We start from the raw sequence: 16,114 nt of genomic DNA, 5'->3' as shown, positions 1-16,114 counted from the left end.
GCCAAGGTCAGACAGCTAGTTAGTGGCAGTGACGGGACACACGCCCAAGGTTTCAGACTGCACCTGATCCTCGCCCCTCTTCCTCACTCTAAGACCCCCCTTATTGCTCTCTGCTTGGCAGCAGCTTCGATTCTCTCCTCCCAACAAACTCTCCCATCCCCACCCTCTGCTCGGACACCACACCCCATCCTAGTCCATCCCACCGTGGCTCCCTAGCAGCCTGAAACCTTAAGGGCAAAAGCCTCTCCTTTGGTTTCACCCTTCTCCTTATCCATGCATGTCCATCCACCCTGTGAGCTTTCCAACACCACCTCCCGCTGCCCTGAGCCCTCTCCAACTAGGTCTAGGCTCACCAGCTTGGTTGCCTTCCAAAGCACCATGCTTGTGTCTGCTTTGTCCCCAGCCTGGTTACGTGCTCCCTTCTGGGCTCTTTCTGTTTCCCTATCGCGGTCCCTATCAACTTGCTTCCAATCAGGAGTGCCCTGAGGACAGCCAGGCACTTTGTCCTCTGCAGCTCCATACATTCCTCTCCATGTAGTCAGCCATGCACCAGCCTCACCAGGAGGCAATCAGGCCAAGCCTCGACTCAAAGAGCCGTTGTCCTAGATTTCTGGACTACATGAGGCATGCAGTTCATCCTAAATGGCTGCTCCATTATTCAGAACTCTGGAGGGAATTCTGAAGAGGAGATCCTAACATCTGATTATGGTTGATGCAGGAGGCTAGATTCAGTGTCCCTTAATCCTGAAAGCTAAGTATCTGTGAGTTTTCACCTCTAAACTTTACTTAGTCTTTGTATTCCCCACACCTGGAACCTCCCAAATTTATATAGGATAAACATTTTCTTTTGACTTGAGTTCTTACCTGTCTGTTGAAATCTAGGCCATTTCGATCATTTCCTGAAAGAGACAAAAATATTTATGTATGTATATTTTAATCGCTTGCAGGATTGGAAGAGGCGACTGTTAGAGGAAGAACAGGATGTCGAGATGAGCATGTCTTTATTTTGCAAAGGAGTACTGGCTTCCCCAATAGCCAGGATCCTCCTGCTCATCCTGTGTTCTGACACCATCTTGGGAAAGTCTCCTCCAGGGAGGTGGAGCCAGGGAAAGAATCGCCTTGGAGGGTAGGCTGACTCACATGAGGCCACGATGCAAGTCAGGGTCTTTGGGGAATACAGCAAACCACAGCAAGCCTCGTTCAGCTGTGCACAGCCACCCTCCATAGCCCTCCTGTGAAGTGCCCGCCGTGGGGCAGCCATTACATCCCTCTATGGAGGACCACCAAGAGGCCAGCCATGGTTCCTAAAGGAGTTGCCCTAAGGCAAAAAGTCCTCTCACCAGGTGCACCTTCCAGGGGCGCTGATGCCTGAACCAAGTCGGAGGACAGGTATCCGTGCCATTCCCCCACACTGTCATTTCTTGTTTTGTCATCAAATGTTACACTGATAAAGTGACTATGTGCTTATTAGAGAAACTTTTTGGTACAGAAAAAGTTTAAATAGAGAACTGCTTGACCGAGAGGCAGCTATAACTAACAGTATTTATAGTCTTTTGTATGCTTGGTTTTCTTCATGAATATGTACCATTGCATATAGATTTTACCCTGCTTTTTCCAGAGTGCACATCAAAAGGAGCTATCTTACGCTATCAAGGAACATGAAAGTCAGGCATGGTGGTGTACACATGATGCAGCTCAGGAGACTGAGGCAGGAAGATCGCAAGTTCAAAACCATCCTGGGCAACTTGGCAAGACCCTGTTTCAAAATAAGAAATTTTTAAAGGAATATTTTAAAGGAACTGGGTGTGGTGGCACACACCTGTAATCCCAGTGACTCGGGAGGCTGAGGAAGGAAGAATGAGAGTTTGAGGCCGGCTTCAGCAATTTAGCGAGGGCCTAAGCAACTCAAAATAAAAAGGGCTGGGGATGTGACTCAGTGGTTAAGTGCCCCTAGGTTCGACCCCCAGTGTGTGTGTGTATATATATATATATTTTTTTTTTTTTTTTGGTAAGGACTGGGGATGTTGCTTAGTGGTAGAATAACCCTGGATTCAACCTCCAGTACCAAAAGGAAATAAAAAAAGGAACATGAATATTTCGTTATACTCATAAGCCCCATTTTTAAGGTCTATATAATGTTCCATTATATGAATGTACCATCACTTGCTTAAACATATACGTATTGGTTGAGGAATTATTTCTTTTAAAGTCATAAAGGATTTTATTCATATCACTTTCCAGGGAAGGAGCTGCCATACAACCTTCTTCCTCTGGGTCGCATGGATGATTGACTCCATAACAGTAAGGAAAATGACTATTTATTAAATATGGTGTACCCAGAGCTAGCACTGTGCTTAGTATATAATAGGCACTCAAAATACATTGAGTAAATGAATGAATAAATGAATGAGTGAACAAATCCAAAGTTCAAATAAAAGCTTTGACATAAAGTTCAAAGTCCTTAGCTCAGTGTAGATCCCCCATTGGTCCTGTTTTCCACCTACCTTTCTGCATTGTCTCCTGCTGCCCACAGCCCTGCCCTGCTGCCTCCTAGATACCCGAGCTCCTACCCACAGAACACTCCCTTGGGTCCAGACCTTACCATATTCCCAACACTGTTCCCTTGTACAGGGTCAGTCCCTCTCCCTTCTGGGATCCAGGAGCCCTCTCTACTGGCCACCTGGTACTCACTGTGTGACTCCCTATTCCTCTGCATGTTTTCCTTTCACACTAGGCTCTGAATTCCTTGGAACAGGACAGTGACAGCTATTTTGTGTCTTTGATGGCCACAGAATGACCAGTTTCTAACACAGATCAGACGCTCAAGAAGTGCCTGAGAGTTTAATGAATAGGATCCAAGAGAATCCTCCGGAGTTTTAACCTAAGCCCCTTTCCCTGTGCTCCGTTGCAGGTGATGATGGGGAAGGGCATCCCAGTCCTGTACGGCATCTCTGAGAACAAATAGGCCTGCAAGATGCAGGCAGAGGAAGAAGGGTCAGGGGACCCCTGAGAAGGAGGACTATGGTGAGCACAAAGTGACCTCTAACAAGAAGCCTGATGTTTGGCTGGGGATATAGCTCAGTTGGTAGAGTGCTTACCTCAAAAGCACGAAGTCCTGGGTTCAATCCCCACCACCGCAAAAAAAAAAAAAAAAGCCTGATGTTGAGATTAGCTAAGACAATACTGAGACATATGAGGGAGCTATACTCACGATGGGCCACCCACATACTAAAAGAGATGTGCTTATATGGGTAGAAAGGGAAAATTACTTTTATCTTATAAAAAAAAAATCCTAATGTGACATTATATAGTTGGCATAACAAAGAGTGATTTTTAAAGATTTGACAAGAAACAAATTCATTAATTCAACAAATATTTGCTGAGAACACAGCAGGTGCCAGATACCCAAATACAATGTTGGAGAATATGGAAGAGGGTCTCATGGAGTTTCTTTTCTTGGTGAGGAGACATAAAAGGAATACACAAGCTGATATACAATTTCATTTGGGGATGACTACCATATAGAACAACAGGACAGAGCAGGGGGATGTTCAGAAGCAGGATGGGGGGCTGGGGTGGAACTCAGTGGTAGAAGGCTTGCCTAGCATGTGGAGGTCCTCAGTTAAATTCCCAGCATCCCCCTGCAAAAAAAAAAAAAAAAAAAAAAAAAAAAAGCCGGATGGTTTGGGAAGGCTACTAAGGGAGGTGACATTTTTACTGAATGAGGGAGGTCTGGGGGAGGAGCATCACAGACAGAGGGACGGTCCTGCAGCAGGAGCAGGCCTGCCTGCTGTGGGCCTATAACAGGTGCATGTGACTGCAGAGAGGTAGCCCGGGGGAAGGTGACATGGGTCAGGTCATGGTGGATCAGGTTGAGCTCGCAGTCCAAGGAAGGCAGCGAGCAATCAGAGCAGAGGAATAACGTGGTCTGAGGTTAAGTCCTCAAACCTGCATGGATGGGTGGAAGGGGCAAAGAGTCGGAAGGGAGAGCAGCTGGGAGCAGCTGGGAGCAGCTGGGAGGCCCGGTGAGAGAGGGTTGTGGGCTGGACAGCAGTAGCAGCGAGGCAGTGAGGGGACCTGGGTTCAGGATGCCTTCTGAGAACATGGCTGACAGACTGCTGGTGGGGAGCTGAGGAGTGCAAAGGGAAGAAGGGATCGGAGTGATGGAGTGAGGGGGGCACTTCACTGAGATGGGGGATCTCAGGGAGGAGCAGGGTGGTGGGAGAAAACCAGAAGGTACATTTGGGATATATTAAGTTTGAGGTGACAATTAGATATTCCAGTAGAGGTGGGAAAATGTATTTGGACTTAAGGGGAGAGTTCGGTCAGGAAGTATAACTGGGTAGCTATCAGCTTTTAGTGGTATTTATTTATCTATTTACATATTGTGGTGTTTGGTTTGAACCCAGGGGCACTCTACCAGGGAGTTACATCTCTAGCCTCCATTTTATTACACTTTATTTTATTTATTTATTTATTTACTTACTTACTTATGGTACTCAGGATTGAACCCAGGGTGCTTAACTACTGAGCCACATCCCCACCACTTTTTTATATTTTATTTAGAGACAGGGTCTCACTAAGTTGCTTAGGGCCTTACTAAGTTGCTGAGGCTGACTTTGAACTTGTGATCCTCATGCCTCACCCTCTCAAGCCATTTATTACATTTTATTTTGAGGCAGGGTCTCACTGGGTTGCCTAGGCTGACCTTGAACTTGCAATTCTCCTGCTTCAGTCTCCCAAGTCGCTAGGATTACAGGTGTGTGCAACCATGCCTGGTTTCTTGGTGGCATTTAAAGCCACAGAACTTAGCTGAGGCCACAAAGGTACTGAGTCTAGATGAATAAAATGGGTCCCAGTTGGAATGAGGAGAAGTCAGCAAATGGGACTGAGAAAGAGTCAACATTCAAGTAGAAGAAAGACCAGGGAAGTATGACCTTCTGGAAGGTAAGAGATGTTTCCAGAGCAGGTAAGCCTATACTCATGAACAAGACCTTGAATGAAAAACATGGATCAAGAACCCAGTTTGGCTTGGAGAGGATCATCAGGTTTGTAGACCAATAAAAATGTATTTGCTTTTGATTTCTGGGAGAGCCATTGGAATGTCGTTTGTGAGATTTACACAAGAAAATGAGAACAAATGAGCAAGCACCTTCACTTTTAAAATTCACCAGCCAACAAAATCAATACTTTCTGTCACTTAGAAGTTTTCCATGGCTCTTCTGAAGGGACCATTTACCATGAGGATGTACCTGCTATGATCAGAGTCTGGTGATGGAGCTTCCCTCCTCATCAAATTCATTTTTACCTGCATCGTGATCTCTACCTTATTTTCCTTATTCTTAGGACTAATGAATGGCTGGAAGAGAGGTACAGGGCCAGCCAGGACTTCCCAGGAGACTGGCTCCCAGATGCTCCAAGAGAGCACAGAGTAGACATAGTTCAATCCTTTGACACTTAATAAGGGCTCAGATGCCCAAAGCTACTCCTTCTCCTATTTGGATTCCCCTATATAGCCCATAAGTATGTGCTTGGGAGACATGGCTTTCCACCATGGCTCCCAGCCCGCCAGCAGGTGCTCAGACCATTTAGGGGTCTAGATTGAGACACAGGAGGCACTGAGCTCTTAATGTGATGTTGATTGGCTGGAGGGAGCCACCTCAGCCCTCATTTCATTATGCACTGGCTCCTGCTTCTCTCCTAATAGTCCACTGGACTAGTGTCACCTGGCACCTCTCCCACCCAGCAATACCAATAACCAATCTTAAACTGGAACCCAAAATACAGATAACCATAGCTATGGCAATTGCATATGGCAATTAAAAATTCAAGTGGGTATATTTTAAGATATCAAAATTGTCATGAGAATTAAGCAACATATCAGTTTTATAAATGATGTTAGTGTGCTTAAGAAGGAAAATATGTTCATGTTTTAAAGATGCATACTTCTAATTTAGGACTGAGTGCTATAATGTTATATAATAATAATTTATAAGAGAATAATAATTTATAAGAGAATATTCCAGCAACAAGAAGTCAGAGATATGATGGTAGTTCAGAATGCATGGGGCCTCATTCTACTAGTCTTCATTTTTTTGTGTGTTTGAAAATGTTCACAATAAAAAATTAAGCTGGGTGTGGTGGTGCATGCCTGTAATCCCAGTGACTGGGAGGTTGAGGAAGGAGGATTACAAGTTCGAAGCCAGCCTCAGCAAATTAGTGAGACCCTGGGCAACTTGGCCAGACCCTGTCTCAAAATAAAAAATAAAAAGGTCTGGGGATGTAGCTCAGTGGTAAAGCACCCCTGGGTTCAATCTCCCCAGTACCAAAAAAGAAGTTAAAAAGGAAGATAAAGTTATAAATAAAATACTGCAGAAAAACAGATGAAGAAGATATAGCAAAATGTTAATTATTAAATCCATATGATAGTAGATGTTGGTTCATTAAACTGTTTTTTTTTTCCTCCTTTCCATATGACTAAAATTTTTCAAAATAAAAGTTAAAATGAATTTCAATGAGGGAACATTTGAAAGCATCTGGCACAGCGCCTGGTACATAGTAAGAAATAAATGTCGGTGAACTTTTCCTTCCTCCCCAAATAATCACAGGGAACAGAAGCTTAGCCTGTGGCTCCAAAGAGCCGAACAAGCACCAATGGCGGCAGGTAAAGGGAAGCAACTCAGTGTGAGGATGCATTTTGTAAAAAGTGGACTTGTCCAACAGTGAAACCTGCAGTTTCTCAAGGACAGAGTTCCCCAACCCTAGAAATATTCAAACACAGGCTGCTTATTTCAGGGCTGGCACAGAAGTGGTGTTTGAATTGATTTGGGACAATTTTTTTTATTCTTTTTAGTTACACATGACAGTACAATGTGTTTTGACACATTATACATACATGGAGTATAACCTCCTATTCGTATGCTTGTACATGATGCGGAGTTACACCAGTCATGTATTCATATGTGAACATAGGAAAGTTATGTCTCATTCATTCTACTGTCTTTTTGATGGGACAATCTGATAGCATTAAAGGGAGGGCTCTCTAGTGATGTATAAAATTCTCTCCATCGCTAACATCTTAGGATTCAATGCAGTCGCCTGAAATGCACCAGGGCTTATTCTTCTCCTCCCAGAAGCTGGTCACCTTATGTAGTGTCTACAGAGAGGCACAGGCAGGACCAAAGAACTCTTCACCAGCCCTCTCCCTTCTGTTTGTTCTACACACAAATGAATGATTAAGTGCATGAGAGGAGGGGGTGGGGCAGAAAGCGGTCACAAAGGAAGCTTCAAAATCCCCTATTTGGTGGGGACATGGGTTGAAGTCTCTGCCAAGCTGGAAGAGCCACCTTGTGGGGTCTCTCTGTGACTCTTTTGGCTTTTAGAACCTCTGCGAATCTTTAGGTTAAAAAACTTTCATGGCAAGAAAACAGGCAAATACCTGGGACCTGGATTACAGGCTGGGAGAGAGGCTCAGGCAGAGACCCAGCACATGGGAAGACAAAGTTTTATTATTTACCCCATTTCACAGATGAGGAAACCATGTCTAAACACGCTTAAAGTGACAGAGTTTTTCAAGCATGGGTGTGAGTTGGGAATGATCCTCAGGTGTCCAACTCCAGTGTGCTCTGACTTCCCACTCCAGCATGATGCCATGGTTCCCAGCTCTCAAGCTGGAAGGATGTCTTCTGAGGACTCATCCAAGGCCTGACTTAGTCCCCCAGACTCAGCCACTTCCTGCTCCCTCACAGTACCCAGGACTGTTCATCTCTACCCACCAGCTCCCAAAAAAGGAAGAGGCCACATCTCTACAGTTGGAAGGATTAAATATGAAGAGAAGCCCGGAGTGCAGAGTTTGGGCTAGCGTGATCAAAAGAGGATAAAAGGTACGATGAATTCTTGGGGAGCTCCAGGATTCAGAGTAGAATCCCCTTAAGCCAAGATGGTCTTAACACCCAATGGAATGAGAAGTCCAAGGCTCAGTGTCAAGAGTAGCTGTCTCCTCCACCTCTCTTCCCCTTCCACTGGATCAGCAGTGGACCTGTGCTACCTGGCCAGGTCCCCCAACATCAGGGGCTAGGCATGGGCCCCCAGGGAGGCCACCCGCTTTCCCACCTCTGTGCTGAGCCAACAGCCTGGCCTTGCAGTGACTGATTTGCATAGCTTTGGCAGCACTGGGATGTGAGTTTGCCTGGGGAGTAATTCTCTGGGCGAGGGAGGTGGAAGAACCAAGAACTGTTCAAGCAGGATTTTTCACTTCTGCCTGGTAAACAATGCGGAGAGCATTCAGCAGTGAGGTTTGGCCTCTCCCATTTCTGGACTGTTTTCCCCTTAGCAGCTCTGCTCCCTGGTATAACACAATAAGGTTTCCAGTGACACTTTATGACCACTTGGAAACTTGCTGGCACTTCCTGGGATAGAGATTATTATAGTACCAAGACCTTGGAAACACTCCTGAGCAGTCAACCACCAGGGCAGGCGAGACTTCCAGTGTGGTCATTTAATCCAGTTAAAACCAGATTTTTTTCCAGGGCACCTCCCCACACATTATGTCTACATTTGTTGGTATTTCAGATGCCTCCAGGGAACTGGGGAAGTATGGTCTAATGATCAGAGTTCTGTCCAGAGAACACACAGTAAATTGGGCTCTCGGATCATTTCAAAGGCTATTTTTTGCCATACTTGGAGCAAGTGGTTTAACTTCCATGGGCTTCCATTTCCCTTAAGTGTTAAAAAGTTTCTGTCCCCATTCCTGCCACTTCTTTCTTAGGAGTAAGAAAATATCCAAGAGGAACCTGAGGTCAGTCCTAGAAGTTGATCCTGAAGGACAGGGCACAGGACGATTCAAGATGGACTGTGGGAGCTGCGCATGGTGGCACATACCCATAATCCCAGCTATTGGGGAGGCTGAGGCAGGAGGATGGTAAATTTGAGGCCAGCCTGGGCCATTTAGCAAGACCCTATTTCAAAATAAAAAAATAAAAATGTCTGGGGATGTAGCTCAGAGGTAAAACAGCTTTGGGTTCAACCCCCAGGGCTACAGAAAAAGAAAAAAAAAAAAATATGGACTATAGGAAGAGCACTGGTATAGAAGATACAAAATCTGTGTCTGTGGGCACACAAGCTGTGCCCAGGACAGACATCACTAATGGAACTTGGCATCCCTCTCCTTTTCTTAAACTCAGCCTCAACTTTACTGAAGACCCCATTACTACCCTAAGACTGGATGATCTCTCCACTTCCCTCCAGACTATGAGTCTGTAGATTTGGGGGTTTTCATGATTTAAAGCTTCTACTTCTTTAGCCCAAGGAACAGAACAGCGGCGTTCACACAATTATTCTCAGGACTTCCTTGTGACAGGGTCTGCTGAGTGTCCCCATGATTGTCCTCTTCATGCACACCCCTGACATGGAACCCAAAGTGGGTTCTCCATTCCCTTTCCACTGATTGCCTGGGGCCATGCCCCAGAGAAGAGAAGTTGGGTATGCTTCAGATTCCCACAGTAATTTTTCACGTTACTCTATGATAAAGGAAAGACTCCTCACCAAGATCTTGTAATTTGTTAGAAAATAGAATCTATATTTCTTCTGCATCTGAGCTATAGATGGGGCTCTCTGGGGCTCCTGTGCTCTGCCCCTGAATCTCCTGTTGTCTACATATTGATGCTGCAGTCATAACACAGAGGCCCCAAATGGACAGCATGATTAAGGGCTAAGTGGGAGGAGCATGCTGGGTAGATGGCACCAGGTCTCAGAAAGAATCCAGGCAACCAGGTGTGGTGGTGCTTGCCTGTAATCCCAGTGAGTAGGTTAGGCCGATGCAGGGGGATCGCAAGTTCCAGGCTAACCTCAACAACTTAGAGGGACCCTGTCTCTAAAAATGGACTGGGGATATGACTTGGTGGTTGAGTGCCCCTGGATTCAATCCCTAGTACCCATACCCCTGCAAGTACAAAAACAAAACAAAACAAAACAAACAAACAAACAAAAAAAAACCACAGGGCTGGGATGTAGCTTGTGGTAGAGCTAAGGTTTGGGCTTGTGGATTTTTGCACACACACAAAAAATAAGTAATGAAGACAAACTTGAGCTAGGATCAACACAAATAGCTCACAGGGATTGATTTGAAAGATGCATCTCCCAGGGATGGCTTCAGTGTTGTGACCACTTAGCTTTGGTAGAGTCTGTCACCAAAGCGAGCTTCCAACTTGAGTTCTGGACATGGATGGACACAAAACAGTGTGCAGAACAGGAGTGAACTCAGAGGTCCCCTGCTCAGGAGACAGTCCATATGCCTAACTGAGGCACCCTGAATTGGCTGTTGGGGCACTGCATCCACTGTGTGAACACTTTGTCCTCCAGAGACAAATAATAATAAACAGCATTACTAAGGTGGCAGGCACCGTGCCAGGTACTTTACAAATTCCGGCTCATTTGATCCTCACAGCTGTGAGGTAGGTACTATTAATACCCCCATTTTATAGGTTAAAAAAAAAAAACTGTGCAGTAAGCCTTTAAATAATGACCCCAAGGTCAGAGTAGGCTGAGGGAGCAGGGGAACCCTTCCTAACACATTAGAGAAGCCTAAGACTGCAGCAGAATTCACATCCTTCAGTGTCGAGCAAATGCTACCTGCTGTGTGGAGAGGATGCCTGGAAGTGTCTCAGAGACCCGCACCCTCAGACTCTTCATCTGATGCCCAGATTCAGGCCTGAAGAGAGGAAATAACCTGCGGAAGGTTGCAGGTGGGTGGTAAAGATGAGTCCCACCTCCTCAGTCAAACAAGAAAGTACTGAGATCATTTCTCCAAAGACATAGATTAAAAACCTGAGATGACTAGTCTGTGGTCCCCAGAGGAAGGCTGGCCTGACTCCAGAACTAGAACTTTCAGTGGTCCTTACCCTTGAGCTCAAATATCCTCAGGACACTGAGAGGCTAAACTGCGCCAGGTGCTAGAGGGGAGACCCCACGATTCTCCTGCAAGGCAGAAGTCACAGCACCCATCTTGGAATGGATTCCTCAGACCACCAGCAGGTCTTCAAGGGCATGTGGCACGGGCTGGCAGGGGAGCCAGCCAAGTGCACACCTCCCTTTGATAACTTTCAGCCCTGGAGCCGACGTTTGTCAGCTGGCTTAACCCCTTTTGTCCACACTTTCCTCCTCAAGTAAACCTTAATCATCTTCATTTGAATTTCAAATGACCTCTCCCCTCTCCCCCTCCCCACCCCAACAGGCTTTGAGGCAGGGATATGGAAATTCACCCTGCAGTATGGAAATCATCGCCCTATGCAAATGGGGCACAGAGACCCCATCGTCATAGCAACCACCCGGTTTCCTCTCCTTTCTGCACCTCTCTGGGCTCCCTGGCTTAGATGTTTTGTTCTTCTTTCCAGTTTGAGCAGGGCTTGGGGGATGGACAAGTTCCCTACTAGGGGCTTGGCTGGAACTGACAGCAGGCAGGTGGGATGACCTTAACTGAGGTGCCCCTTGGGGCCAGACCTGCACAGCTACCTGTTTGGGCCACCTCTCTAGCAAAACTGGACCAGATGCTCCCAGACAAGACCAACAGAAGGTTTGGGGGGACTGGGCTAACCAAAAGACAGGCTGTTGGTATGTGTGCAGGTTCTGAAGTTTGGGGAACACAGCAAAGCCCCCAAGAGATGATGGCAGGAGACAGGGACTTTGGTGGTGCCCATAGTAGGAGATGAAAGGAACCTGTATGTAAATGCTATGCAAATGAACACCTATTATTGTTTGAGTCAACAACAGCATGGGTACCTTTTGGGAGATGTCTGCAGCTCTGTTTCCCAAGCTCCTGGCTTGGCACAAAGGCCTGCCCTCCCTGAGTCTCCTAGGAACCTGCTGTCACGCTAGGAGCACTCACCAGTGAGCTCACCCGTCCATGGAAAACCCAGGCAGGCACTTTGAACTGCTAGTGGCTGAAGCCTCTAGACATGAAATCCAGTCACTGTTGAGGGCTCCGGTCACACTCCGACATCGCCCTGGCCCGCCCTGCCCTGCAGTGCCCAGACACTCAGAAGAGGGGGATTGGGATATTCTCATGCGGGTTCCCTTTCAAGCATACTGGATTCTAAATTGGCCACTGTCCCCCAAAACCAAAGGCTGTGGGGAGTGGACATGAGAGGAAAACTGGGTATCCTGTCCCTTTCTGCTTCTTCTCCTCCTTGCCCTGCCTGGACGGATGGGGAGCAACCTAGAAAGCCTTTCCATGGAGAAGAGGTCTAAACACAGACCCACTAGCAAACGCCGACCTGAAACGCTACCCTCCATCTCTCACACCCCTTGGAGGACCCAAGCTTGCCTCTGAAAAACCCACTTCCATCCGAAAAGACAGCCTATAGGTGTGCCCAGGACTCCAGGTGGAGTTTTTGGGAGTGTGAGTTTGTGCATTCCTGTGTGTTGTGCCTGTACCCTTGGGTGTGAGGCAGGACAATCTGTCATTGAATTTTAGCCACCTGAGTTTGGACTGCTCCTAAGCCCCTAAGACTGAATTCAGGTGCTCATCTCTCTTTAAATTCTTTGTGCACTTACTCAGCACTTTTCCGCACCAGGTGTTTGCCGCCCTAATTGTTTGTTGAGGAGGAGGGTGAACCCATTTACGTAGAGCTCGGGGGACAGGGTGGGGGCTTCAATTTGGGGGGGGACTTAGTGAAGGGGTAAAGCCCTGGAAGCTGCAGTGGCCTAATTCTCTCTCTGGACACTGCTGAGTACCCAGTCTCTGGGTGTGCTGTGTTGGGGCAGGTGGGGGGAGAATGCCACTCCACCGTGTCAGCAAAGGACCCACTGGAACCTCCCTATCCTGCTGGGTCCCCGTCACCTAGATGATTGGAGCAGGAGGAATGCCAAGGAGGTCGTAAGAAGAGGTAGCTAGGGTCAGATGTAGCCATTGCTCATGGGATGCCGAAGGAAGGGACAGCAAACCCCTCTAAGGTGGCTTACCTCCAAATGTGGCCTAACCACCAACGCTGGTCTGTGGACTCTGTCAAGGTCCACGGCCAGATACATGTAAAGAGAGTAAGAATGTAGAGGTGCTAGTCACACGCAAGCAGGCGATTGTGGGGTCTCCCTGCTGAATTGGGTGTAGACCAGTTGGGGTGCTGTTAAAAGTGCGGGGCGGGTAATGAGCATCACACTAATCACGCTCCATGGGGCTGCGTGCTGGTCTGTGACAGACCGGAAGTGAAAACAACTGTCCACCACTGGAGACTGAAGTGGGAATGACCACTGAGGAACCGAGGGGAACTCCAAGGGTAAAGAAAAGCTCATGGATGGTGCCCCATCATCTCCTTCACCTTTATCCATTCTTAGGCTGGAGAGAAAGGGAGTCCATATTCTTCTGGGGGCTGCAGAGGTGGCAGCAATGGGTCATGCGCAGGGGACCATTTCCTTAAAAAGACCTCCGAGGAGAAGAGAGACTGGCATTGGGTAGGGCTGCCCAGTCACTGGTGGCATGTCTGAGCAGTAGGATCCTGTCCTGTGGGCTGGGGTGGGAATCCGTGGATAAGAAAGCGTCTGTGGTTGGAAGTCGTGACCCAGGTACAAGCTGCCATGTGACAGTCTTACTTGCTAAGGGTCTCTGTGACTTGGAGATGGGCAATTCCTGGCATGGGCCACTCTCTTGAGACCTCCAACACACAAAGCCACAGTCTGAAGCTGGGTGAATCACTATCTTTTAATTTCCCTGTCACAGAAATCAGAAGCAAGGCAGGATGAAAGCCACTCTGGTTTTAGAAGGCCAAAACAAGAGGCAATGGGCATTATGTTGCAGCATGGGGATCTTAGGTGAGAGATAAAAAAGAAATTCCAGGTACTAAGGATTGTAGCATATAAGAATAGGTAGCCTTAGCTGGGCGTGGTGGTGCACATCTATAATCCCAAATGTTTGGGAGGCTGAGGCAGGAGGATCTCAAGTTCAAGGTCAGTTGGGGTAACTTGGTGAGCCCCTGACTCTAAATAAAACTTTAAAAAAGAACTGTTGGACACAGGTCAGTGAGAGAACACTTGCTTAGCATATGTGAGGCCCTAAGAAAATCCCCAGTACCTAAAAAAAAAAAAAAAAAAGCCAAGAGAAATTGTGGAGGCTTGGCTGTTTTTAGGGATGGAAGATAAGTGAGGAAATATAAACCTCTAAGAAGAATAGATTCTCTCATTTTCCAAGGATGGACAAGATGTTCTCCCAGAATCTTTATATCCTCAAGAATTCATATCAATTCCCCTCAAGATCTGGAGGTCTGCGGCTTAATTCTATTCTTCCCGAGAGGCGAGGGATGGAACAGGTATGGGTGGAGGCACAGACCCTAGAGACCACTTTGCCCATCTTTTCATTTTATTCCCATCTATTCACTTTATTCCTTAATTACTATGAGGAAACTCAAGTCCTAGGCACCCTATGACAGAGTTTCACTTTGTCCCCTAAATTTTTCCATTAATTATTTTTTGGGGGGTGGGTACTTGGGATTTAACCCAGGGGTGCTTAACCACTGAGCTATATCCCTCAGCCCTTTTTATTTTTTATTGAGACAGGTTTTCACTAAGTTGCTTAGATCCTCACTAATTTGCTGAAGCTGTCCTTCAACTTGAAATCCTTTTGTCTCAGCCTCCCAGGTTGCTGGGATTACAGGTGTGCTTCACCACACCTGACTTCTAATAATTATTGATGAAATGATGGATTGTCTTTAAATGGTGGTGTACTCTTTTCAAAGTGCTTCCATACCCACTCTGTCATTTCATCATAAAAAGGGAGGATGTGTGTGTGGGCACTCACACACGTGCCTCATTTACAAATAGCTGTCAATAGGAAATATTACTAGGCCTTCTCCTGAGTCTCACCTCAAGTACTTTCTCGGTATCTCCTGTACTCTCTGTCATTTAAAGACTAGTTTTAGGGCTGGGGATGTGTCTAAAGGTAGAGCACTTGTCCAACATGTGTGAGGCTCTGCGTTCCATCCCCAGCACAGCAAGAAAAAAAAAGTTTTATTAATATCTGGATGAAAGCCACACTCATCTTAAAGTCATCTGCCTGGTCCTACTCAGAACCTCATCCCTTGGTTGCAATCCTCAGCTTATTTTCTTGGGAACTCAGGAGAGTAGAGAAAGTGAGACCCAGGAAGGAGCTGCCCCTGGGTTGTGAGTGGTGTTCAGTCTTGGGTCAGCTACCCACTCTTTCTCCAGGACCTTAGGAGACTTGTAAATTTTCTGTGCCTCCGTGGCGCTTCCCTGTAAAACCACATCCATCCCTGCTTAAAACCACGTTGGAAATCCCAAGGGTTAGGTGATAAGACTTTCTGCAAAAGGGTCCCCAAACTGCTGACTCTCCTTGGTGGTCCTTCTGGACTGGAGACTGATGGTAGTCATTCTAACCTCAGGATGTTTGAGGTCAGGAAGGAACAGGGAGGGTTGAATGATAAATCCAGTCCCCTCCCTCACCTCTAGTGTTCCCTTTCTTCTCCTGGGCTCCCCTCTTGGAGCCCTTCTTTCCCAGATCACTGAGCAGGACAAGGGTACCAAGGCACTGGCTCCTTGGCCATCTGGATTTGGAACCCCACCCTACTCCCTCTTTAAAATGACAACTGAGCCTGCAGAGGGGTGAGGGGCTAGGGCCTTGAATAAGGGGATCAGGAGGGAGAAGGGAAGGAAAATGTTCTCTCCCAGGCTAGATCTTCAACCTCCACAGTTCTCAGAGAGAGGCAGCTGACCCCAGTCTTTTCTTGCTCCTCCCCAGCAAGCATGGTGCTTTAGTTCCAAATAGCTTCTGCTACTTGGACTAGATTAGTCTACCTACAGGTGACCTGGCTCCCCTCCAGCCCTGACACCCTCCCCAACTTTGGCATCTGCCCTAATGCTGCCCTTCTTTTACAACCTCTGTCCTTGGTTCCCAGTGTGGGTCCCCAGTCTTTCCACCATCTTTCTTTAAAAAGTGACTAGAAAGATCCAGGTTTCATTCTATAATCTGCCAGTTCAGGGACCTTGGAAATATCAGCTAAACTTCTTTCTCATTGCCAGCCTCAATCCCTACCTGCAAAGTGGGATGGTAACACCTACTCTCACAGAGCCCTTATAAAGGCCAAATGCATTATGAATTTGGGAATGTATTTAT

The 16,114-nt window shown here is 46.8% G+C and overlaps 1 protein-coding gene across 3 annotated transcripts in view; it reads right to left on the bottom strand.

Moving 5' to 3' along the window:
- The window catches only part of POU2F3 (POU class 2 homeobox 3), a 76,590-nt gene that overhangs the window by 49,566 nt on the left and 10,910 nt on the right, over positions 1-16,114 (bottom strand). For 2 of the 3 annotated variants that reach the window (XM_079103901.1, XM_079103900.1), the window contains exon 3: positions 865-899. The exons of the other annotated variant lie outside the window; for it this stretch is intronic. In XM_079103901.1, the coding sequence (XP_078960027.1) occupies positions 865-899 (35 nt within the window). The remainder of the gene's footprint in view (positions 1-864; positions 900-16,114) is intronic. 3 annotated transcript variants of the gene reach the window in all.

The sequence above is a fragment of the Sciurus vulgaris genome (genome assembly GCF_902686455.1).
Source record: "Sciurus vulgaris genome assembly, chromosome: 11".
In the NCBI taxonomy this organism is placed as follows: domain Eukaryota; kingdom Metazoa; phylum Chordata; class Mammalia; order Rodentia; family Sciuridae; genus Sciurus; species Sciurus vulgaris.
Note: the sequence above shows the minus strand (reverse complement) of the source record. Positions and strands in the feature narration are given on the sequence as shown.